Below are 24,291 nucleotides of genomic sequence, written 5' to 3'. Positions count from 1 at the left end.
AAAAGTCCGATTCGGGCGCTTCAGTTAGTGAGGAGGTCAGCGCCAAGCATCCGTCAGCTCTCTGCTTGAGATCAGTAGGGGGGAGACAGGGGGGACGGTGGGTCCGACGGCTCTCTGCTTCAGATCAGTGAGGAGGAAAGGGGGTGGTCTGCTGCCACTCTGCCTGATTGTTCGGGGGAAGGGGGGAGAGGGGCTTGCAATCGGTCTGGGCGGCGGAGGGGGTGGGGAGATAAGGGGGTTAGTAATGTTCAGGGGGTGGGGCAATATCTGTGGGGGCCAGGGGGAGGCATTATCTGACCCAGGAGCGATGTGTTAGTGGAGTCGCATTCTATCATTTTTGTTCTGCGCATGTGCAGTTGGAGACACCGATCGGAGCTGCAGGATTTTGGGTGCGTTAATCCCCGCCCACAGGCTTCTACAGCGCGATTCAGAATTGCTGATATTTTTTTCAGGCGGAATGCGTATGGGGGCATCTGAGAACGGGTCTAAAAGTCAGATCTGAAACACTCCCGGTTTCAAGTCCACCCAGCACTAAGAATCAAAATGGTAAAATGGGGCCCTCAAAGTTTTTCTTTCTTTAGTCCTGGACTATATGACAGAGAAAGCTGCCATTGCTGTGGGCGGTCTTCAGCGCTGCTTTTCCCACCCCGCATCGGCCTTTACTGATATCCGTTTCTGGCTGAATTTGCAGCCTCTCATAACTATTCAGGTCTAACTTATCCTAGTTACCTGAAAATTGCCTCCATAGTGTACAGATTTGGAGGGTTGTTCTCTTTAATAGAAGCTACAGGTTATAAGTGCTCTCTCTGCACTTAGGGTGGCATAGTGGTGAGCACTGCTGCCTCACAGCGCCAGGGATCCGGGTTCAATTCTGGCCTCGGGTCACTGTCTGCGTGGAGTTTGCATGTTCTCCCCATGTCTGCGTCTCCTCCGGGTGCTCCGGTTTCCTCCCACAGTCTAAAGGTGTGCAGCTAAGGTTGATTGGCCATAGTTAAAGTTGTCCCTGAGTGTCAGGAGGACTAACAGAGTAAATGCGTGGGGTTATGGGGATAGAGCCTGGGTGGGATTGTTACCAATGCAGACCTGAGGGGCCAGGTAGCCTCCTTCTGCACTGTAGTGACTCTGTGGCCGGAACTTTACCGGCATGCCTGCCCGAGGCTCGTAAGATCATGGCCCAGGCCAACGGAGAATGCCGTTCTGTGAGCCACGCCCGCCCCGATTCTGGGGCAGGCGTGCCAGTAAAATCAGGGCCTATGTTTCTACACACTCAGCTTTAAAAGAAATCCATTTATGTGCCTGGATGAAGTGAAAAGAAGTGTAGGTGCTAGAGACCAAGACACCTGTCCTTGAAGTAACTAATTTATAGCAGTTGTATCCTTGGATTAAAGTTCATCTTAGTGGTGTTCAAAGCCAAATTATACTGTGGATATCTCCTCTACAAAGTCCTTGATTTCCTTGCAGGTTATGAAACAGATGAAATCTTATTTCCTGAATTCTCAATGCAGACCACAAGATTGGGCAAGGTTTCAGGTATATAAAAGAGCATATTGCCTGCATGTAAAGCAGCGGCATATTCTTGACATCTCACCAGTGTCAGATGGATGTTTTGGTTGATGTTTACTGATAGTTGAAGGCTTAATCATCAGGGGACAATATAATAGTAATAAAGGGCAGTCTTGCTGTGTCTTTCCAGAGAAAGAAGCTGTGCCGCTCGAGATTACAAAGAAGCTGCAGATTGACTATAAACAAAGCAATGGTTTGATAATTGTATTGGCAAGTTTCACCTTTATTAAAATTACCTCTCTATAATTCAACTTGGTTCAAAGCCTTTTCCTCATTAAGAGTACATACCAGTAGAACTCTCAGCCACAGATGCACTGTGAGTACAATGACCATGAATATTGTTGACAGAATGCTTTCAGTAGATAAGCCCACTCTGATCTGGGTGATTTAATTTAGCAGTCAAATTGTTCAGGCATGAAGCCAGAATGTTGGCTAAGATTTTGTGATCACAGTTAGTGACAGATAACCCGCCTGTGGGACAGTCTTTGTGTGGGATCTTATCCTTCTTAAGTAACAAGAGGATAGTGGCAGTGTGACAGATATCAGAGGTAGTGTCAATGAGAGTCTAATGCTACGTTATTAAAGTTAGGAATGCAAATTTAGCAAATCCTTTTGTTAGATTCATCAGAAAACTATCTGAGCTGATGCCCATCCCTCTCTCTTTGGGCTTGTCATCTGTTGCATTTCCTGCAACAGGAGATCTGACATAATAAGTTCTCATTTACAAAAGTGGAAGATTTGCAAATTAAATATCAACGTATTGCCCCTCAGTGGCTGCAGTGCCAAACAAAACGCTCGTAATAAAAACAAAAAAATGCAGGGGAAACAGTCAACAGATCAGGCAGCATCTGTGCAGAGGAAAAGAGTTAACATTTTCATGGTGTCGGCTATTAAAAATGGCAGAGGTACCTGGATGCAGAAGACCGCCCCATATTCTGATATTTACATATTTTGCCAGTGGCACAAGATGGAAAGATGTGATTCGCATAGAGGAAAATCCAAACTCAGCTGACCCATTTGCACTTAGTGCTGAGTTCAAACAAACCAATTTGGCTGTTGGAAAGACCTTATTCTATAATGTGGGAGTAGTCAGAAAAGCTTTTGAAGGGTCTATAATGTCTGAACAACTGTCATTAACGGTAGTTTTAAATGCCTCCCTTTAAAAAGTCCCTCTTCTGGAAAGTAACATCTGGTCTTACAGTTTCAAAAGTTACAGTTATCACAGCAGGGGGTTCTAATTTTGATAAGTTAAAGAGTCTGTTAAAAGATTAGCTGTCTTTGATGTGGGATCTGAATAGAAGTTTGTTTGTTTTTGTAAGAGATTAGCTACTTGAGATTTAAAAGCTTTGAACGGGTTTTTTGAATGGGAAGTCTTTTTTATTATCTAATGTACAGGAGTGAGAGTTATATTAGATTGTTGGAAGTTTTTTTATCAAATCTCCGCACATCTCCCCACCTCACTGAATTTCTAGACTCATCAAATTCCCTTGCACTTTGAGGAAATATGCACTATATTAACCCTTTACTTACCCTGATTGAAGTAAGTTTCCCGCTTTTAATTTAAACCAGTTCCCGAGTTTAGAGAAGAAAAGGATAAAAAAGCAAAGTATTTACTACGTTGTTCTGTTTTGTTTCCCCCCCTATCTTCATGAACTCTTGGTTTGAAAGCAGTCCCACTCTTCCATTGTTGCTCTTGAATCAGAGTGTAAAGTATTGATATTTCTCTTACATGCTGGAGCAAAGAGGGTTCACAATCATTTCCATCTTACATCATGTCTAAACCATGACAATGTGATAGAGCAGGCCAGTTGTAATTTCACACAAGTACTACAGATGTTTGATGACATACTCCTTATGGGCGGCATGGTGGCACAGTGGTTAGCACTGCTGCCTCACAGTGGGTTTAATTCCTGGCTTGGGTCAGTGTCTGTGTGGAGTTTGCACATTCTCCCCATGTCAGCATGGGTTTCCTCTGGGTGCTCTGGTTTCCTCCCACGGTCATAGAATAGAATCATAGAATTCACAGTCTGAAAGACATGTTGGTTAGGTGCATTGGCCGTGCTAAATTCTCCCTCAGTGTCCCGAACAGGCACTGGAGTGTGGCGACTAGGGGATTTTCACAGTAACTTCATTGCAGTGTTAATGTAAGTCTAGTTGTGACACGAATAAATAAACTTTGACTTTCTGGGAAAGATAAATGATTGTTCTCAATCTCCAACCTTTACACTCTTCCAAGAAGAATCAGAGCAATCTGCCATTTTTCTTTCGTCCATCGCATGATCAAAAGAAGTTAATAATTCCTCAGACGTGGCAAAAGTACCAATCCATGAGCTGTGAGGAAGTTGATTATTTGGGTTCCCTTTATCTGTGGAAAATAGAAATCTAAGGTGTAATCTGGCTGAGTGGTAACCGTTTATTCATAAAATGGAGACAGAAATCAGGAAACTAAAGGCCAGTTACTTTAACATCTGTCATAGGGAAAATCTTAGATGCTGTTATAAAATAAGTTATACCATGGTAATTAGAAATTTCAAGGTAATTAGGCAGAGTCAACATGTTTTTGTTAAAGGGAAAACATGTTTAACCAACTTATTAGAGTTCTTTGAAGAAGTGCTGATATGCTGGGATAAAGGAGAACCAGTGGATGTGCTGTACTTAGAATTCCAGAAGACATTTGATAAGTTGCTGCATTAAGGATTATTGCAGAAAATAGAAGAAGCTCATGGTGCAGGGAGTAACATGTTGGCATGGATAGAAGGTAGCTAGTTAACAGGAAACAGAGACTAGGCATAAGTGGATCATTTTTTGGTTGGCAAGATGTAACGAGTGGTGTGCCACAGGGATCAGTGCTGGGACCTAAACTTGTTTATGTAAATGATTTGGATGAGAGGACCGAAGATATGGTTGCTAAATTTGCTGATGACACAAAGAAAGGTAAGAAAGTAAGTTGCGAAGAGGAGATAACAAGACTGCAAGGGGATATAGATAGGTTAAGTGAGTGGGAAAAAGTCTGGGAAATGGAGTAAAATGTGGGGAAATGTGAAATTGTCTGTTTTGACAGGAAGAATAAAAAAGAAGCACATTATCTAATTGGTGAAAGATCGCAGAGCTCTGAGATCCAAAGGGATCTGGGTGATCGAATGCATGAATTGCAAAAGCCGAGTGTGCATGTACAGCAAGTAATTAGGAAAGCTATTATTGCAAAGGGAATTGAATATACAAGTAGGGAGGTTACGCTTCAATTTTACAAGGCATTAATGAGAGGACATCTGAAGTACTGTACAGTTTTGGTCTCCTATTTAAGTAAGGATATAAATGCTTTAGAAGCAGTTCAGAGAAGGATGACTAGATTAATACTGGAAATGGGTAAGGAAAGGTTGGACAGGCGAAGCCTGTATCTGCTGGAGTTTAGAAGATTAAGAGATGACACGATTGAAGCATACAGACCTGAGGGAACTTGACAGGGTGGATGTGGAGAGGATGTTTCCTATTGTGGGAGAATCTAGAACTTGTGATCATTGTTTAAAAACAAGGGGTCATCATGAAAGACAGTAATGAGGAGAATATTTTTTCTCTCAAGAGGGCTGCTGACAACACAAAACCTGGTGGGAATGTGAGTGGGGTGGAGGATGCTAAGAGTCGTCAAAGTGATTTAGATTAACCTCATTCCTCTCCTTCTCATCTCAATCATGTTCACATGGACAGTTTGAAAGTTCCTTTTTTGTGCTTTTGAATATGTATAAAACAGGGATAATTTTCCAAGTGTACCAGAAATTTTATCTGCTACCAGCGTAGGTCAAAAAATTTCAGGCGTCTTGCCCATGATTGTAGAGTATGCATTGGAGTCCAATATATTTCCTGGCTACATACTTGGAAAATTGCCCAGTGAGTGTTGACCTTTATTCTGACTGTACAGCACAGTTTGCGAGCACACCTTAATCTCTGGAATCTTAACTGACCAAGATGCACAGTAAGTCCAGACTCGAGCAGAAGGTGCCCACAATTCAGCATCACAGATAGGAATTTAAGTGGTGATTTCACACAATTGACATCATCATAATAAAGGTACCATCATGCGGAATAGGTTGGAGTAAAGACAGTTTTTAATGGCAACAAAACATGATCCATTTCTTTGTGCTAGAAGTCGGACAGAAAAAAATACATTGTCTTACCATTTGGAACACGTGGGGAGCAAATCAATACTTTATTGCGCAACCCACTGCGCGTTTTGCCACGGCGGGAAACGGCCCACCATTGGCCGATGGCAGGATCTTCTGGTCCTGCTGTTGACAATGGGGTTTCCCGTTGAATGCACCCTCACTGCCTTAACCTTACGGCAGGGGTGTGCCCGTTGGCAGGACTTGAACTTCCCATCAGCATGAACAGCCAGAAAGTTTCACATTGCCATGTTTGTATTACCATATTTATTATTCCATGTTTTAACATTGTCTAAGATAACCGTGTATTTGCATTCTTGCTGTTGATGGTAAAAATTTTGAAAAACAATAAAATATGAGACAAGATATGAAGACATCTACCAAGCAAACTGAATGATGAGAAGGTAAATTACACAAGAGAAACTAGCAAACTGGTGTTAGTAATAGCTGTCTGTTTCTGCCCAAGAGTGGGAAAAAGGTTCAGAGTCAACTGGATAAATGTTTGCTGGAGGGGATGATTCTGAAGTATTCATTTTTAGGACCAACCAGATGGATCGCACAGCCTTTTTGAGTCCTGCGCTTTCATATTATTCAACCTTAGCAACTTCAACACAGAGATGTACCTGTAAAGAAATGAATACAGTACCTGTCTGAATCCAGCTACGGAACTGAAACCTAGTAAAATAATTCTGAAATTCGTGGGGCGATATATCCCAAATGATGCTTCTTACTCAGGGTATGGGGGGAAGAAGTGGAAACAGCAGACATTTTGCATATGATTTCATTGTCGCCTTATCTCTGCCTCTCGTGATCTGAACACTTTTGTAGGTTGTCATCAGGGGCTTTTACTTTTTGCTGTTTTTCAGTGAAACTGTTGAACTGAAATAGTCATTTGATACCTTCTTGGATTATTTGTCCCTATATGTTTGTCTAGTTACAGTCTGAGAATATATTTGCACACAGTCAGTAAATGCTCCTTTAGTCTGTAAATGCCCATTCTGAATTAAAAACTCTACATTTGTTGAAACTTAGGACTAGAGTTTGTGGTTGTCACTTTCATAGATATTGGCAGTGTTAGAAATTTGGGTCTGCTGTTGCTTTAGCTTACTCTTACCCAATGTGCATTAATATTTATGTAAATATGTAAAAAATCTTATATATACATACACACTTCCCATCAACCGTTTCCATTTTAATTTCAAAGTCATCAAAATTACTATGTAAACTTGTCACACTGTAATTACGCTTTCCTACCACTGGGAATGCTGAAGTGCCTCAGTTTTGTATTTCCCAACTCTTCAACTGGTACTTCCTTAGAAACCCTTATGATCCAAATGTCTCTGTTTGCCCAAATTGGCACGTTTTGCTGTTCAAACATAAAAGTATAAACTCATGACTAAATACAAGGACTTCATAAATGTCTCTGAAATGCTCACTGAATTTCTTCTACAAGCCTTCATCAAATTATCCCTCCATTCTCTAACTGTACTTCATTTGAAGAATAAATTCAGTCTTGAATCCTTGTGTGCAATATGCAAGATTACATGAGTGGTGTAATATACAGTATAGCAAGATAGTTTTATATCCAGCAGTTTTATATGCAGCAGATTATGTCGTTGCAAGCTTTAGTCATGGATTCATTAAATTCTTTCCTGAGGCCCAGTAAGACAAATTCACAATAAAAATAATTGAAACATTTTATATTCTTGGCAACAGAAGAATTAATTAGTGACGGGTGGGCGTCATCTTTTCCAAAACTGGTAGTACCAGTAGTTTGTAATTCGTAATTTGTAAAAGAATTAGATAGTGGGTGGCACAGTGAGGGATAACATCTTTTCGCCTCTGGGGCCGGTGTTTTAAACAGGGGCAGATGAGATGAAAGTTTCCTCCATCTGCCAGTTATAAGTCATGTCAGTGAAATGGGACTCAAACTAATCCTAAATGATATGAATTTATATTACAAAAACGGCCCATACTTTGGCACTAAATTGGTATTATCTGACAGAGGCCACAAGGGCGATTGTTATATGAAATGGGCATGTCACCATCGGGTTGCTGTTAAGCAGCTTGTTTAAAAAAAAGGTAGAAATAGCTTTACCCTGACCTGGCAGTTCTTTATGTTGACAGGGATTGTAAAATGTACAAATTCATTCTAATCTCAGCTCTGACACTAATCACCGTTAGCATGAAAATCTATTGCTTCCTCTAAAAACAAAACAGCCGTAAAACTATAATAATAATTACAATGCATATTCTGCTGAACAGTAAATCCTCTTTTGCACTTGATAAATCTTCAACGTCAAAGGATTACCTTTTTATATTCACTGAAAATTGTGCCATGTTGTAATCTACAGGCAAAATATAAACCTGTTTGTATCCCATACAAGATCAGCAGACATCAGTGTTAACAGCAAGAGTTTATGCTGTACACCTTTCCATAGTACCATGGAATCCCAACAGTGCAGGAGGAGGCAATTTGGCCCATCAAGTCTGCAACAACTCTGTGAAAGAGCATCTTACCCAAGGCCATCCCCTCACCCCCGCCCTATCACAGCCACACACATTTATAATAGAATCCTAGAATTCTGCAGTGCAGAAGGCGGCCATTCGGCCCATCGAGTCTGCACTGACCACAACCCAACCCAGGTCCTATCCCCACAACCCCATGTATTTACCCTTCCAATCCTTTAATGCTAAAGGGGAAATTTAGCATGGCCTGTCCAATTAACCTGCACATCTTTGGACTGTGGGAGGAAACCGGAGTACCTGGAAGAAACCCACACAGACATGGAGAGAATGTGCAAACTCCACACAGACAGTCACCTGAGGCCAGAATTGAACCCGGGTCCCTCGGGCTGTGAGGCAGCAGTGCTAACCAGTATGCCATCATGCCGTCCTGGCATGGCCAATCCACCTAACCTGCACATCATTGGACTTCCTGTTTACAAAACCTGATGTTTTATTTTTGTCTCACTTTTATCTCAACTCATGTACTGCCAAGAATCTCCGAAGCTCCAACCACTCTACCTCCCAAATTACTCAAAGTTTAACTCTTATGTTGAATTAAGGACACAATGTATGACTTCAAAATGTGGACTAAATAAGCATTTATATTATAATTTTATTTAAAGTTTATTATAAATCTGCAAACCTTGGCCCAGTTATCTCATGCCACCTAATTTCCTAACTATACTCTGTCTTATTTTCAGCTGGGGAAATTAGCTTTTTAATTAACCACAGACAGATTAAAAATAAAAGGTGCATTGCTAAGTGCTTGGTGATTATTGTACTTTAAGGACTCTGGTTTTTGTGTACAGATAGAAATGATAATTATTCCAGTCGAGCTGGCATTCTTCCGGCAGAGGTGAACTGTATTATTCATTAAACTTCTTTTCTCTCCCCCTTTTCTTCTCAAGTTCCGAGCCAGCCAAATAACTTCAAAGCTGAACCGAAATCAGACACAAGCATTATGCTGTCGTGGACACCACCACGCCAGGACACCATCATCAGATATGAGTTGTATTACAGGGAGAGAGAGTACGGCAAAGAGGTACGGTGAAATCTCATCTCTGAATTAAACTGCTGAAAATGAGGATCCTGTCCCTGTACCTAATCCAAGTGCTTTCTTCCATCTATTAATTTTTCCCTTGGCACCATTATGGGGGCCAGGGGGGGGGGGGGGGGGGGGGGGGCGGTTGCGGGGGGTGCAATGGCTTGGTGGTATTATCACTACACTATTAATCCAGAAACTCAGCTAATTTCCTAGGGACCCGAGTTCAAATCCCGCCATGGCAAATGGTGGAATTTGAATTCAATAAAAAATATCTGGAGTTAAGAATCTATCGATGACCATGAAACCGTTGTCGATTGTCGGAAAAATCCATTTCATTCAGTAATGTCCTTGACAAGGAAATCTGCCCTCCTTACCTGGTCTGGCCTACATGTGACTCCAGATGTAGTTCTCTCTCAACTGCCTCTGAAATGGCCTAGCAAGCCACTCAGTTGTGCCAATCGGTACTGCAGCGTTTCAAGAAAGCAGCTCACCACCAACTTCTCAAGGGCAACTAGGGATGGGCAATAAATGCTGGCCAGCCAAGGACGCGCATGTCCCACAAATGAATAAAATAAAAATCATTTTTATATTCCACCCACAAACAGCAGGTTCAGAGAGACTACAATATTACACCTTTCTTCAAATCTCTGGATGTATAAATCTGTTAGTTTAAGCTTAATTCTGTTAGTTTCTGATGTAAGTATATGAATATTATGTGCTTATTTCCTGCTCTTAATTGTGGGAGGGTATTTTCTCCTGTCCATATCAGTGCCCTCTTCTTGAGCATAATTTGTCGCCAGCTCATTGTCACAACGTCAAGTGTGGATTTGAACAGATCAAGTGAGCATGCTCAGGATGGGAGTGTGAAAACTGCCTGTAAGTCACTTTGAAAGAGGTGACCGCAAAAAATCCTTGAAACTTTGAAAAATCTCAGAAGGCATCTTAGCCCATTTTCAGGCTTTAGGGGAATAAGAAGAGACAAACATAAGTGAAGGGAAAGAAAATCCAAGGTGCAAGCGTGAGCCTGCAGGCAAGTGATAGAGCAGCTCAGCATACAGCCATTATCTGACGTTAGGGACGTGATGGTGCATGAGATTGTTACAAAGTCAGCGGTCCATAATGCGATTCCATGGGAACCATGCCCATGGGTCAGTGTTACAGCATGCCTGCATGGCGGTGAAGCCAAGTTTCCAGCTGCAGCTGACTATTACCATGTGCCAGCCTTATGCTTTCTGGTATCTGCAGATATCCTTCCACCAGAATGCCCAGCGTTACATCTGCCTCTTTTTCAAGCCAGACCCTAACAAGATAGCTACCTGCTTATATTACAAGGCAATGGGGCTTGGCAGGCACAAAGAGTAAAACAAGGTCAGCCCTTGATTACCTGGCATGCTCAAGATCAACACCATACAGGACAAAGACACCCTATCCACCACCTAAATATTCACGGGAGAGGTGATGGCCTAGTGGTATTATCGCAAGACTATGAATCCAGAAACTCGGCTAATGTGTTGGGGAGCTGGGTTCAAATTCCGCCCTGGCAGACAATGGAATTTAAATTCAGTAAAAAAGATTTGGAATTAAAAATCTACTGATAACCATGAAACCATTGTTGATTGTTGGAAAAAGCCATCTGGTTCACTAATGTCCTTCAGGGAAGGAAATCTGCTGTCCTTACCTGATCTGGCCTGCATATGACTCCAGAGCCATATCATTGTGGTTAATTCTCAACTGCCTTCCAAAGGCAACTAAGGATGGGCAATAAAGGTTGGCCAGCCAGCAATGCCCATGCCCCACGAATGAATAAAAAAAATTCCACCACCACCATCACCAATGCACAGTTGCAGCAGTATGTATCACATACACAATGCACTGTAGCAACTCGCCAAGGTTCATTCCTGGCACACTAAGTGACAGACTGCAATGCACACTTAAAGCAAACAGAGGACTGGGAGTGAGCTCATCTGAACCTTTGGTGTACCAGTTATGTGATTTTATAGTTCCAAACTGAATAACTCTCCTTCCTCAAACTTCTCATCTTTTTGCCAGCCTTTGCTGACACTTTACTCCTGGATTGCTTGGTGCCCTCATGCTGTTTTCTACTCTTGGGCCATGTCGCCACATTCACTACCAAGCACAGAATGACTAAATGTTCAAAAGCGCTGTACTCAGCTTGCAGCCTTCCCTGGACATGTGTGTAGTCATCCAATTTATGACATTCAGTCAAGCCTCTTTGCAAGCTCCCTATCGAGGATAAACATTGAATTCCATTCAGATGATAAGATTGTCACTGCTCGCTGGTACCTCATAGAACACAAGTGAATGGTGTAACATAGATTCCTTGATGTGCATTGAGGTTACTTCTAATGTGTAAACAAATAACTTCAAAAAATGCAACCAATAATGGTGCCAAATGCAGATTAGGAGTTCAGCTCACTCTTTAGCTAATGCTGCCATCTGGCCAAGAGACATCATCCTGAGTACATTAAATAAATCTTTAACAACTTGGGGTCCTCTAAAAGTGTATTGTTTTGTATGTATGACACAACAGCAATTGATATGAGCATTTTTGTGCAGAGAAAATGAGAAAGTGAAATCAGGAAAAATGGGAATGCATATCATCATAACAACCCCAACATCCCCCCCGACCCAAGCCGGGAATAGAGATTGGAATTTTCCAGCCCCGACACAAGCAGGCATCATCACAGGCGGGACAAGAAAATTTGGAAAACAGTTGAAAGCTCTCCAAATGTTTCTGTTCCTCCCACAACAATGCCCCACAGTGGTGGGGCTGGAGAATCCAGGCCTGTGTGTGAAAAAATTAACCCAAACAATCAGGAGTACTCCACCTTTTGCTCAGTATTCTTTGGAAGGTTTAGAATGGGCTTTGTTCCCCAGTGAGTGGTATGCACTATCTTTATCATATTTCTGCCAACACAGGTTATTTTAGTGGATGCACTCCAGTGAAACAAAAACAGGACAAAGTGAACACTCCACTGACAGGCCATTGCTGTTAGCTGGCAGCAAGGAGATATATGATAGGGTCACACACCCAAATGTTCACATTCCCCTGCCAGCAGACATGCAGCATCTCTTAGCACTGTGCGTGTGATATTTGGAAAAAGAAGCTTGGCTCATTCTGCTCTATCAACTGAACAAGGGTGCTCCAGTGTGTCACTGCACCTGACACATACTCTATTTACCGTGTACACAACAGTGATCTGGATAAATGTATTTCTTCGCTGAAACCCCTAACCGCTGCTAGTCCCATTTGGGCACTGATTCTAGAGGTATGGACTGTGCTTGATCTGACAGGATCATACATTCCAACTAAATCAACTTGTTGAATAACATCATTTGACAATATAGGGATCATTTTCCAACTTGCCCATGAAGGGTAACTTACAGAACCATTGTAGAAGACATCTGATTTATCATCCCATTGAAATCAGTATGACAAGAGACAGGTCAGTACTGGACTGGATGAGTGATCCCATGCATAATTCTATTCAAAAAGTAATGGATATTTCAGTATGCTTCAGGCTGCATTTGGTTTGTCATAATGCCCAGGAACAAAGTAACAGCCCGATCAGAGAACGAGTGTTTTGTCATATCTGAGTACGAACCCAACCCAGACTCATGATGAAAGTCTTCAATCTGGTGACGCAAGATGTTGTGAGAAATTAGTTTGAATGCTCTCAGCCTACTTCCAAGGAGATGTAATGTCCCGAGCAAAGAATTGGACTGAGTTTCGCAGCTCAGAGTAATAAACTGATGTTGGTGCAGTAGGCATTATTGTTCTGATGTTGGAATTAAAGCTTGTTGGAACAAAGTGAGTTTTACTCTGCAGCTGTCCTGGCAATGCATGATGCTGACCAACACTGTCTGTCTCAAGTGGGAAAGTGTTGTGCTGTCCATCACCAGAGCTTTAGTTTTGACTGTATTTGTCAATCCTGTATTTTACTGATAGTTGGTTGTATCTTTTGAGTGCCTGCTGCAGATATGCTGGCTCAGATTTACACCCGCCATAATCTTGCTCCTTATCTTGTATTGTCCCACTTTGACTACAAATTGCACTCAATGAACTCTGTAATTGTCTTTTCCCCTCCACAGCAACTTGTCACATTTGAGCCAAAGACAACATACCTTTTAGAGGATCTCAAACCAAACACTATGTACTTCTTCCGACTTGCTGCCCGCTCTGAGCATGGCCTTGGAGCTTCAACTGCGCAGATTTCAGCTCAAACCATGGAAACAAGTAGGTTTTCTTCTGTTGCCAGATTCATGATTGTTGGGGTGCTTGTTAGTCTGATCAGGTCTGTCCCTAATATCTAGTGACTGACTGCATGAAGCAGGTGGTATTCCAATAAAACACAGCGAGACTTCAAAAGGAGAGAAAAAGGAAGAAATGTAGGATTGAAAAGGCTTAGATTTCATCACCGTGTTCGTCTTTACAGTGACTAACAAGCACTTTGAGTGATGAATAGGAACTTTCATAGTTAGTTGACCTTTCTTGTCCCGTTGCTTTGAACACAGTTTCTGTGTCAAATGTCTGACTTCAAAAATGACTTAACAATATGGATCGCAGTAATGTATAATGTACCATCTATTTCTTCTTAAAGTTGGTTCTAATTAAAAGCCAGGTAGTGACATTTCTAATGACCAGAAGTAATAACCGAACCTGTGGTTTGTTTCATAAGAATTTGACATTCCTCTCTTTTCTTTCCAAAAAAAACAATGATCTGCATTTCACTGAACATGGAATGATGGGAAAACCTGTTAAAGGTCAACTAACTACAAAATGATCTATTATATTCTAAGTGTCATTACTTTCAATAAAGCCCTAAAGGTCAAATGACAAGATTGAATCCTGTGCACTACTTAATGAAATTGTAATTATGTTTCACATTTAAAATTATTTCTGGTGGCATTGACTGCTGTTGTAATACCTATTTCACAGATTGTTTTCTAATAGAGTTGGTTTTTAAATAGATTTATAGATGGAAGGCCTGTATGTCAACGCAGAGTTCATCCAACCTCCATCTGTTTGTACCTTTAAAGTCAACTAAGGGAGATAACATTTAATCATTATTGGTATTTCGGATCAAAATTTATTTCAGCGATCTACATTGGCAATAACACCACCACTAAGGCAAACTTAGAATGTAACCATCAATGTAATTCAAGCTGTAGAATATACAGATTCCTTTCCTCTGTGAAGCTGGGAGGGGTGGGTGGAAGATCAACCAGTTCCATTGAACAAGGTATGGTCGTTTAAATCTTTTAAAACAGCCAAAGAAGTGGGTAACATTGGGGGGGAATTACCCCAGGCAAGAAAAGGTGAATTTTTGGTTCATGCTGGGAGTTAAATCTCTAAAGAAATATCAGACCAGGGTGCAGACATCATCCTGCCCACTTTTGGGCTTCAACCAGGGGCAGGTTTGAAGGTGAGCGGGGAAACCCCCTTCATGCTGCCTGGTAAGACATTTGTTTACATGTTCAAATAAGCAATTTAGTCATTTACCAAGCATTCTAGCTTTCACATCCAGGTGACATATTTCCTGAGCTATCAGCCACTCCCCAGGTTCAGCCAGGTGAATGCACAGTGGGGAGTGCTTCATCAATGAAACTGATAGGCTAGAAAGCTTTTGATCAGCAAATCTGAAGAGCTCCAGCCATGGCCAGGTGAGAGACTGCTGCTCACAGCATTCCTCCTTTCCCATTTACCATGATATTCACAGATTTCCAGAAAATGGGCCACTTATTACAGGAAAATTCAGGTTGTTTCTTCCATAAGGGAGGCAAAGGCTGGAAGGGGACTCAGCCCTAGGCTGAAGTCCAATACAAGTTCCTATCACTTTTACCAAGCAGTCCATCTGTCCACCCTCAGCTTCAGTACTGGAGAAAATAGATGCTTTAGAAATAAATAATTCAAACTGCGAGGTCTGCAGGACAGCATTTGAGAATTCAGAAATTTTGCAACATGCTGGCCTTTCTGAGATCATTGTGTTTTGGGAAGGAGTGATCTTGGTTCCTGTGAACATAAGACACCCCGCTCAGAAACCTTCCTGTGAAGATGATATGTGCCACATATCCCACCAACCGAATCGCCAGAGGGGAAGTGGCGACCCGTAAGGAAACAAATCCCATCGTATCTACCCAGCCTATTATTCAATCTGGGAATCTTGGCTGCTTGCTTTCCAAAGATGTGCTTCCCCCTAGTCATAGCAGCGCAGTGACTATTGTGTCCCATGGAGATTTGATCATTCCTCATTGTACTTAGTCAATAATGCTCAGTTCCATTCCTGATCATCCAGTGCTTTACTGGAGCAGTTAAGTGACACAGCATGAACCACTTTTACCAGAAGCCTATTTCCACAGCTCAGTGGAGGAAACCTATTCACACTCATGCACACAAATAAATTTATGGCTTGCAAAATGACAAGGGGAAAAAAGCAGCAGAAGGCTCCTGGGGTCCCACTTCTGTTGGAAGACTCTTTCCAGTCTTTCTGTTTTATTTTTCAGCTTTTCAATTCCAGCACATTATTATGCCCAAAATGACATTAACTGCAGTCCCAGATTAATTATATACTGCTGGCACGTTGAGGTACACATTAATATGAATTTGCCCGTTCAGCCCTATCTGCAGACATGCCCATTGCAGCACGCAGGTGGCAATTAACATAAAGGTGTTTGGCTCTCATTCAGTTCCTGCTTTTATCATGTTCAATAGCAGTGACATTTTGGGAATACATTTTTCCCATTACTGTGTGAGAAGGGAAGACAGGGGAGCCGTGGAATACTCTCCCCTGTGGTGGTTATGGTTTAACATATTCCTGTGATGTATTGCGCCAGCTGAAAATGAACTGTTAGTCAAAAAATAGATGCTGCACTACTGCTAAAAATATTTGTATATAAACATGGGGAAGTAGATGTAAAATGATCAATTTTTAACAGAAACGCTTGTCACTTGACCTTTAAGGAGAAAAACAGGGTGTACGTGATACCCATCAGGGTGGGTGTCACTTACAGACAGTAAGCAGGCCTCTCTGTGTGTGATAGGTAGGTACCCTGGCATTTCACTTAGATCTTTCTCTTTGGAATGTAGAAATATTTGAAACAGATATAGAAGGTAAAGCGCCCCACTGTTTGCAGCTGTTCAAGAAGGGTAGGTAATAAAAAAAAAGGATTAGAGGAATTAAAGAGATATTCATGATGTAAGAGCTATGATCACAGGTAGGTAATATTACTTGTAGGCTCCATTTTCGGAATTTTATTTTCCTTATCATCACCCCATTTTCTAGCCTTACGTTATGTAAGAAATTATTTTTGAGTTTACTTTAATTTGCTTTTCTAAGCCAAGGTGTTGTATTTGATTTATGAAAACACGTTTTGTTTTTATGATTTTTGGTTTCTTTAAGTTGTTGGATCTGCTCCCATTTGTATTTTATTTTTAATTTTCTTCCACGATTCCCTCACCTTTCCACCTGTACTTGACCCAACTTCCAAAAAAAAAACCAATTAGAGCCATCAGCCCCACCTCAGGACATCAAGTGCACGAGCCCAAGTTCAACCAGCATTTTGGTAAGTTGGCTGCCCCCACCAGCAGAAAACCAGAATGGCATCATCACCAAATACTCCATCAAATACACAGCAAGTGACCGAGAAGCCAGCTCGCGCAATGAGGTCTCGGATATTCCGCCAGATGCCACGCAGTACTTGCTGGAACATTTGGAGAAGTGGACGGAGTACCGCATCATTATGACTGCCCACACGGATGTTGGACCTGGTCCAGAGAGCTCTCCCATACTGATTCGCACTGATGAGGATGGTATGTTGGCTTAGCACAACCAATCAGCAACTTTCTCGGCGAGCAACTCTTCCTTTGCCGACACTTTGCACCTTTCTGTAACTGTTGTGTCTGGTCCTCCGTTCCACTGAATCTCTCCCTCTCTCTTCCTTTTTGAACCACCAACTCTGGAACCTCTCTACACCTACTACAGTGCAAAAATTGCTTGTATTTTAAGTCTCCCCTGTCTGACGTGTCTTTTTTCTTCCCTCACCACTTTATGTATTAGATTACTGTTCTTAATATTGCTCCCACCACTTCCCCCCCCCCCCCACCACCCCGCACCCCCACCAATAATATCCCTTTCAATTACTTTTATATGACATAAATTATTCAATCTTCTTCTCAGTGCACAAGCACATCCCAGAAACAAACTTGCATTATTTTTGGCTGGATTTCATGAGATGTTGGTCAGTGAAAAGCAAACAGTCCTGGGTCAGAGACCCCAATAGTGGCTGTCATTTTTTTTCCACGACAAATATATTTTTGAAATCATTTTTTAAAAATCAGATATAAAAAATCTTGCATTTTGTGATGCTTTGGCATTCAAAGCATTATCCTTGGCTGCCTTTTATCCTGTGTTTTTCGTATTTGTACCTTTTCCTCCATGTTTTTCACATTTTTTCCACATTTTTTGGTATTTTAGAAAGATGCAGCTCAGGCATTTTTCAACTTATGAAGCATTTTTGGACACGGTTTCCTCCATCCCTTTTGAACAGTAGTGGGTCTGTCCTTGTGCTGCTGATTGGGAGGGACATAGTGTCATCATCAGTTTTTTTTTAACCAAATGGTATTCTTCCAGTTCCTAGTGGTCCTCCTCGCAAAGTCGAGGTAGAGGCTTTGAACTCAACAGCTATTACAGTGTCATGGCGCTCACCCGTTCCAAATAAGCAGCACGGACAAATTCGCGGCTACCAGGTCCACTATGTGAGGATGGAACATGGAGAGCCAAGAGGACAGCCCATGCTGAAAGATGTCATGCTGGCAGACGCACAGGTACGCTGGCTGAAATACTGATACTGATTTAGTGACTGTACACTTTCATCATGTTCCATTGTGTAAAGAAAAAGTATAAATTTGTGTCGGTTCAATATTGCTTTTCATTCTACCAGTTGGACTGTTTTAATGGAGGGAACTTGGTTATCTTTAAGTTGGTCACATTTGAGGCAACTCACCATTCCTCCAACATCTGCCCTCCCTCAATATCCAGAAAGATGTGGTCTATGTCCAAGACCAAAATTCTAGCAGTATGGAAGGCTAAAGCATGGAAGGTTGGTGGGTGTAGGGTCTGTTCATTCATTTAGAATAGATGTAGGCAGCACTTGGTCCAATTTTAAAAATGATTTTCTTCATTGAATAAAACTTAAAATTAAAAACTACAGAAACAAAACGAGAGAGAGAGAGAAGTTGGGGACTGGCTTCATGACCAGGCCCTGCGCAGGACTGAACTGAACAGGTAACTGGTACTGCAATATATGAATTCATATCTGAGTTATTGAAAGAGCCGGGCACACACACTGTGCTTACATGGGCTTACATAAATAATTGGCAGCTGCGTGGCCGTGAAAACTTGTTTAGCATCATTTCTGCTAACATTGTATTTTGAAAAAATGCAGGAAAATTTCTAAACTCATTCCGGAATTCCCAGCTGAGTCGAAAATGTGGTCAAGTTAGCTTAAAAGCTTAGCATAGTTAGTTACACAGGCAGAAATACCTTAAAATGAAGTCTTTTAATGAAGCACATCATACAAAGGATCCCAGAGTAGGGAAGGGAGAGTTGGGGGGGGGCGGGGGGTGTGTGGTGTGTGTGCAGAGGAAAAGCTGAGGTCTTGATGATTGATCATTTAAGCTTTGGGTTGAGTAGGGCATCTGAATCTGTACACTGACCACCAGCTCTATTTCCTCCCCTGCTGACTCATTCAAGCTGACCCGAGATGGTGCTCAACCTTACTGCTATATTCGGAACTAAGTTTCAAATTCCATATCCTGCCGTTACTATTTCTGCAAAGTTGGTACCAAAGCCCCAATCCTTATTGGCATTATCTCTAAACTGAACTTCCCCCATTACTCACTGTACCAGCCTTCTGAGCTGCTGTTCCACAGATACCAGCTTCTCTAAAGTGTCTTTCCCCCACATTCTATCTGATGCTAGGTCCCATTAACTTGTTCTCCAGCACATTGGATTTCAAACTCTCACCTGCAGACCTAGACCAACTGGACCTGCAGCCTCACTCTGCTTTATGGCCCCTCCTTTGCTTTCCAATTCCCCAGGACTCCTTTACTGACCCATTATTGGTGATAGAGCCTTCAGTTGTCTCAGTCCTGCTCACTGCGTCTACCTCCCTATTCGCCCTTGCCTTTACTTAACCTACCTGCGAACGCTGTATTAAGTAACACTTCCAGTCAGCCATTGTTGCGTAGATGGTCGAATTCGTAGAATCCCTGCAGTGCAGAAAGAGGCCATTTGGCCCATCGAGCCTGCACCAACAACAATCCCACCCAGACCCTGTCCCCTCAATCCCATGTATTTACCTTGCTAATGCCCCTGACACTGAGGGGCAATTTAATATGTCTAATTAACCTTACCCACACATCTTTTAGCACATTGGTTAGCATTGCTGCCTCACATCACCAGCGACTTGGGTTCGATTCCCGGCTTGGGTCATTGTCTGTGTGGAGTCTGCACATTCTCCCCATGTCTATGTGGGTTTCTTCCGGGTGCTCCGGTTTCCTCCACAGTCCAAAAGACGTGCGAGTTAGGTGCATTGGTCATGCTATATTCTCCCTCAGTGTACCTGAACAGGCGCTGGAGTGTGGCGACTCGAGGAATTGCAGTGTTAATGTAAGCCTACTTGTGACACCAATAAAAAAAACTTTACTTGATCTTTGGACTGTGGGAGGAAATTGGAGCACCCGGAGGAAACACACTTGGCTTCAGTCATTTTCTACATGAGGTGCCTTTTAGAACATAGAACAGTACAGCACAGAACAGGCCCTTCGGCCCACAATGTTGTGCCGAGCTTTATCTGAAACCAAGATCAAGCTATCCCACTCCCTATCATCCTGGTGTGCTCCATGTGCCTATCCAATAACCGCTTAAATGTTCCTAAAGTGTCTGACTCCACGATCACTGCAGGCAGTCCATTCCACATCCCAACCACTCTCTGCGTAAAGAACCTACCTCTGATATCCTTCCTATATCTCCCACCATGAACCCTATAGTTATGCCCCCTTGTAATAGCTCCATCCACCCGAGGAAATAGTCTTTGAACGTTCACTCTATCTATCCCCTTCATCATTTTATAAACCTCTATTAAGTCTCCCCTCAGCCTCCTCCGCTCCAGAGACAACAGCCCTAGCTCCCTCAACCTTTCCTCATAAGACCTACCCTCCAAACCAGGCAGCATCCTGGTAAATCTCCTCTGCACTCTCTCCAATGCTTCCACATCCTTCTTATAGTGAGGTGACCAGAACTGCACACAATATTCCAAATGTGGTCTCACCAAGGTCCTGTACAGTTGCAGCATAACCCCACGGCTCTTAAACTCCAACCCCCTGTTAATAAAAGCTAACACACTATAGGCCTTCTTCACAGCTCTATCCACTTGAGTGGCAGCCTTCAGAGATCTGTGGATATGGACCCCAAGATCTCTCTGTTCCTCCACAGTCTTCAGAACCCTACCTTTGACCCTGTAATCCATATTTAAATTAGACCTACCAAATTGAATCACCTCACATTTATCAGGGTTAAACTCCATTTGCCATTTTTCAGCCCAGCTTTGCATCCTATCTATGTCTCTTTGCAGCCTACAACAGCCCTCCACCTCATCCACTACTCCACCAATCTTGGTGTCATCAGCAAATTTACTGATCCACCCTTCAGCCCCCTCCTCTAAGTCATTAATAAAAATCACAAAGAGCAGAGGACCAAGCACTGATCCCTGCGGCACTCTGCTAGCAACCTGCCTCCAATCCGAAAATTTTCCATCCACCACCACCCTCTGTCTTCGATCAGACAGCCAGTTACCTATCCAATCGGCCAACTTTCCCTCTATCCCACACCTCCTTACTTTCATCATAAGCCGACCATGGGGGACCTTATCAAACGCCTTACTAAAATCCATGTATATGACATCAACTGCCCTACCTTCATCAACCCACTTAGTTACCTCCTCAAAAAATTCTATCAAATTTGTGAGGCACGACTTGCCCTTCACGAATCCGTGTTGACTATCCCGGATTAATCCGCATCTTTCTAAATGGTCGTAAATCCCATCCCTAAGGACCTTTTCCATCAATTTACCAACCACCGAAGTAAGACTAACCGGTCTATAATTACCAGGGTCATTTCTATTCCCTTTCTTAAACAGAGGAACAACATTCACCATTCTGCAGTCCTCTGGCACCATCCCCGTGGACAGTGAGGACCCAAAGATCAAAGCCAAAGGCTCTGCAATCTCATCCCTTGCCTCCCAAAGAATCCTAGGATATATTTCATCAGGCCCAGGGGACTTATCGACCTTCAGTTGATTCAAAACTGCCAGTACATCCTCCCTCCGAACATCTATTTCCTCCAGCCTATTAGCCTGTAACACCTTCTCTTCCTCAAAAACATGGCCCCTCTCCTTGGTGAACACTGAAGAAAAGTATTCATTCATCACCTCGCCTATTCCTACTGACTCCATACACAAGTTCCCACTACTGTCCTTGACCGGCCCTAACCTCACCCTGGTCATTCTTTTATTCCTCACATAAGAGTAAAAAGCCTTGGGGTTTTCCTTGATCCGACCCGCCAAGGACTTCTCATGTCCCCTCTTAGCTCTCCTTAGCCCCTTTTTCAGCTCGTTCCTTGCTAACTTGTAACCCTCAATCGAGCCATCTGAACCTTGTTTCCTCACCCCTACACAAGCTTCCCTCTTCCTTTTCACAAGACATTCCACTTCTTTCGTGAACCATGTTTCCCTCACTCGGCCATTTCCTCCCTTTTTCTCCATAAAAGAGATGTGAATCCAAGTTGTTTTTGTCTTGCACTTAGCTTTAGGTGACACTCAAGATTGGAGGCATGCAGCTGTCTACAGCAACCAAAGAGGATAGCTTCTGTTTTACTCATATTTACTGGGGGAAGTTTTGGCTTTTCCAGATCTTACCGTCACATAAGGAGAGTGGCAACCGTGTCGAAGGGGGAGGCAGAGGTGGTTGACAGGAGGATGATACAAGGTTGTCTGTGTGTGAGGCTGTGAGGAAATCACATGGAGTTAATTACAGCAGAGATGTGAGACTCTCCTCTTGTTTCTGAACCATAAAACAGATGGATTAGACAACCCCTTCACTTCCAGCCTGAAACGATGATGTAGCCTTAATTTCTTATTTGAGTATGTCTTATTTTGAGTATGTTTTACACAAGATAATGGGGAGGCCTGGTGGTATTGTCACTAGATTAATAATCCAGAGACCCAGGGTAAGATCTGGGGGCTCAGGTTCAAATCCCCCCACCACAGCAGGTGGTGATATTTGAATTCAATAAAAATCTGGAATTAGAAGTCTAATGATGACCATGGAACCATTGTCGGTTGTCGTAAAAACCTATCTGCGTCACTAATGACCTTCGGGGAAGGAAATCTGCCGTCCTTATCTGGTCTGGCCTACATGTGACTCTCGAGCCACAGAAATGTGGTTGACTCTCAACTGTCCTCCGAAATGGAGGGCAGTCAGGAATGGGCAATAAGTGCTGGCCCAGCCCGTGGCGCCCACATCCCGTAAATGAATAAAAAGATTAAATGTAAATTTAAAGAAATAAAATAAATACTAACACACAGTTTAATCCTAGAAGTGAGTGAGTGCCCATAAGATTAGCAGATAAATCCTTAACACCCTTGAATTCTTTTCTCCTGTTTTGCGATGGAAGAAGTATCAAATCTGTGTGTTAATCTTTCGACCCTGATGTCAGCAGCAGCCATTTCTGTGCTAAATTTTCTTTCATAGCCTGGCCAGTCAAACAGATCAGAGTTTTCTGAGTCAGTTGTGCAGTATTTTTGAAGTTTTTTTTTTAATCTGAAGGCCAGGAGAATGATTCTGTTTCTATCCAAGAAATTGCAAGCGCCCAGCCTACGAATTATCCTCCATTTAATTTGAAGAAGAGAAAACCCCATGGACTGTGTTCAATCAGCTGAGCCAAACTTCTTATCCCTTTTCATCTAGTTATTTTGCTTAAAGTTGGCACAGTATTTATTCAGCGCCAACCTGGTCAGCCCAGACCAACTGCAAACAGTGAGTAGGTGACCTGCCCCAGGTCTGAGGCAGTAGTACCCAGTAGTTATTGCATTAGGGATTGGGCAAGAATTTATGGATGCTGTCACCTTCCACTCAACACAGGTGAAATCGGTAACTTGACCATTTTGGGGTGGGGATGGTGATCCTTCTAAGCCATATATGCAGGCAGCAATTTGAAAGTTCCCATGCGGGCCATGCACACTAAAGTTACCATTCCATTTGGCCCTTTAAATGACCCTGTCCGGAATTCTTCGACATTGTATCCCCCATCACTGCTGTCAGTGAGAATGAAGAATTTGGCACTCAGCCAAATCTCCATTCACAGCAGCGGGATCGGAGATTCCGAGCTGCAGGTGGGGTCAGAGAATTCCGGCCCCACTGTGCAGGGAAGGGCAAAAAAATTTAAAAGGCCTGCTCACTTATTGGCGGTGTGCAACAAAAGAAAATGAGGGAGTACACAGGTCCTGTTGCCAGTCCCAAATCCTCCTGTGGTGATAGGTTGGAAGATTTTATTGTCATTATTTTCTGAGGATCCATTAAATGTGACAAAAGTAAGAGCATAAAAGGTGGATGAGTTACAACCCACCCGCCATTTGATTTAACTGCCAATAATGTTAAGTGAATAATAAAAGTAATAACCATTTCTTTCAAGCGTTGGGGCAATCTTTTTTTTCACACTTGAACAGACAAAAAAAATCAGGTGTTATAACTATCATCAACTGACTGAATAATGCTATATGGATTTCATTATTTTGTTATAATGTCTTAAAGAGGCATACCTCTCTCTTTCTCTCCCTCTGTATTCAATAATAGGAAATGAATAAACACAAATGTATAAAACACTATGAGGCACATTCCAGAACGTCATTAGTTTCAAAGTTTGCAAAGTAGTCACAATG

General features: G+C 42.4%; 1 protein-coding gene across 14 annotated transcripts in view; it reads left to right on the top strand.

The window, feature by feature from the left end:
- Positions 1-24,291, top strand: part of ptprda (protein tyrosine phosphatase receptor type Da) — a 595,150-nt gene that overhangs the window by 403,241 nt on the left and 167,618 nt on the right. For 10 of the 14 annotated variants that reach the window (XM_078214117.1, XM_078214107.1, XM_078214108.1 and 7 more), the window contains exons 9-12: positions 9,137-9,270; positions 13,387-13,531; positions 16,799-17,104; positions 17,925-18,118. In XM_078214117.1, coding sequence (XP_078070243.1) covers positions 9,137-9,270; positions 13,387-13,531; positions 16,799-17,104; positions 17,925-18,118 — 779 coding nt within the window. The remainder of the gene's footprint in view (positions 1-9,136; positions 9,271-13,386; positions 13,532-16,798; positions 17,105-17,924; positions 18,119-24,291) is intronic. The other 4 variants (XM_078214119.1, XM_078214118.1, XM_078214116.1 and 1 more) reach the window with 1 other exon arrangement.

The sequence above is a fragment of the Mustelus asterias genome, chromosome 6 (assembly GCF_964213995.1).
Source record: "Mustelus asterias chromosome 6, sMusAst1.hap1.1, whole genome shotgun sequence".
NCBI classification, from domain to species: Eukaryota; Metazoa; Chordata; class Chondrichthyes; order Carcharhiniformes; family Triakidae; genus Mustelus; species Mustelus asterias.
This window is presented reverse-complemented; position numbering and strand designations above follow the sequence as displayed.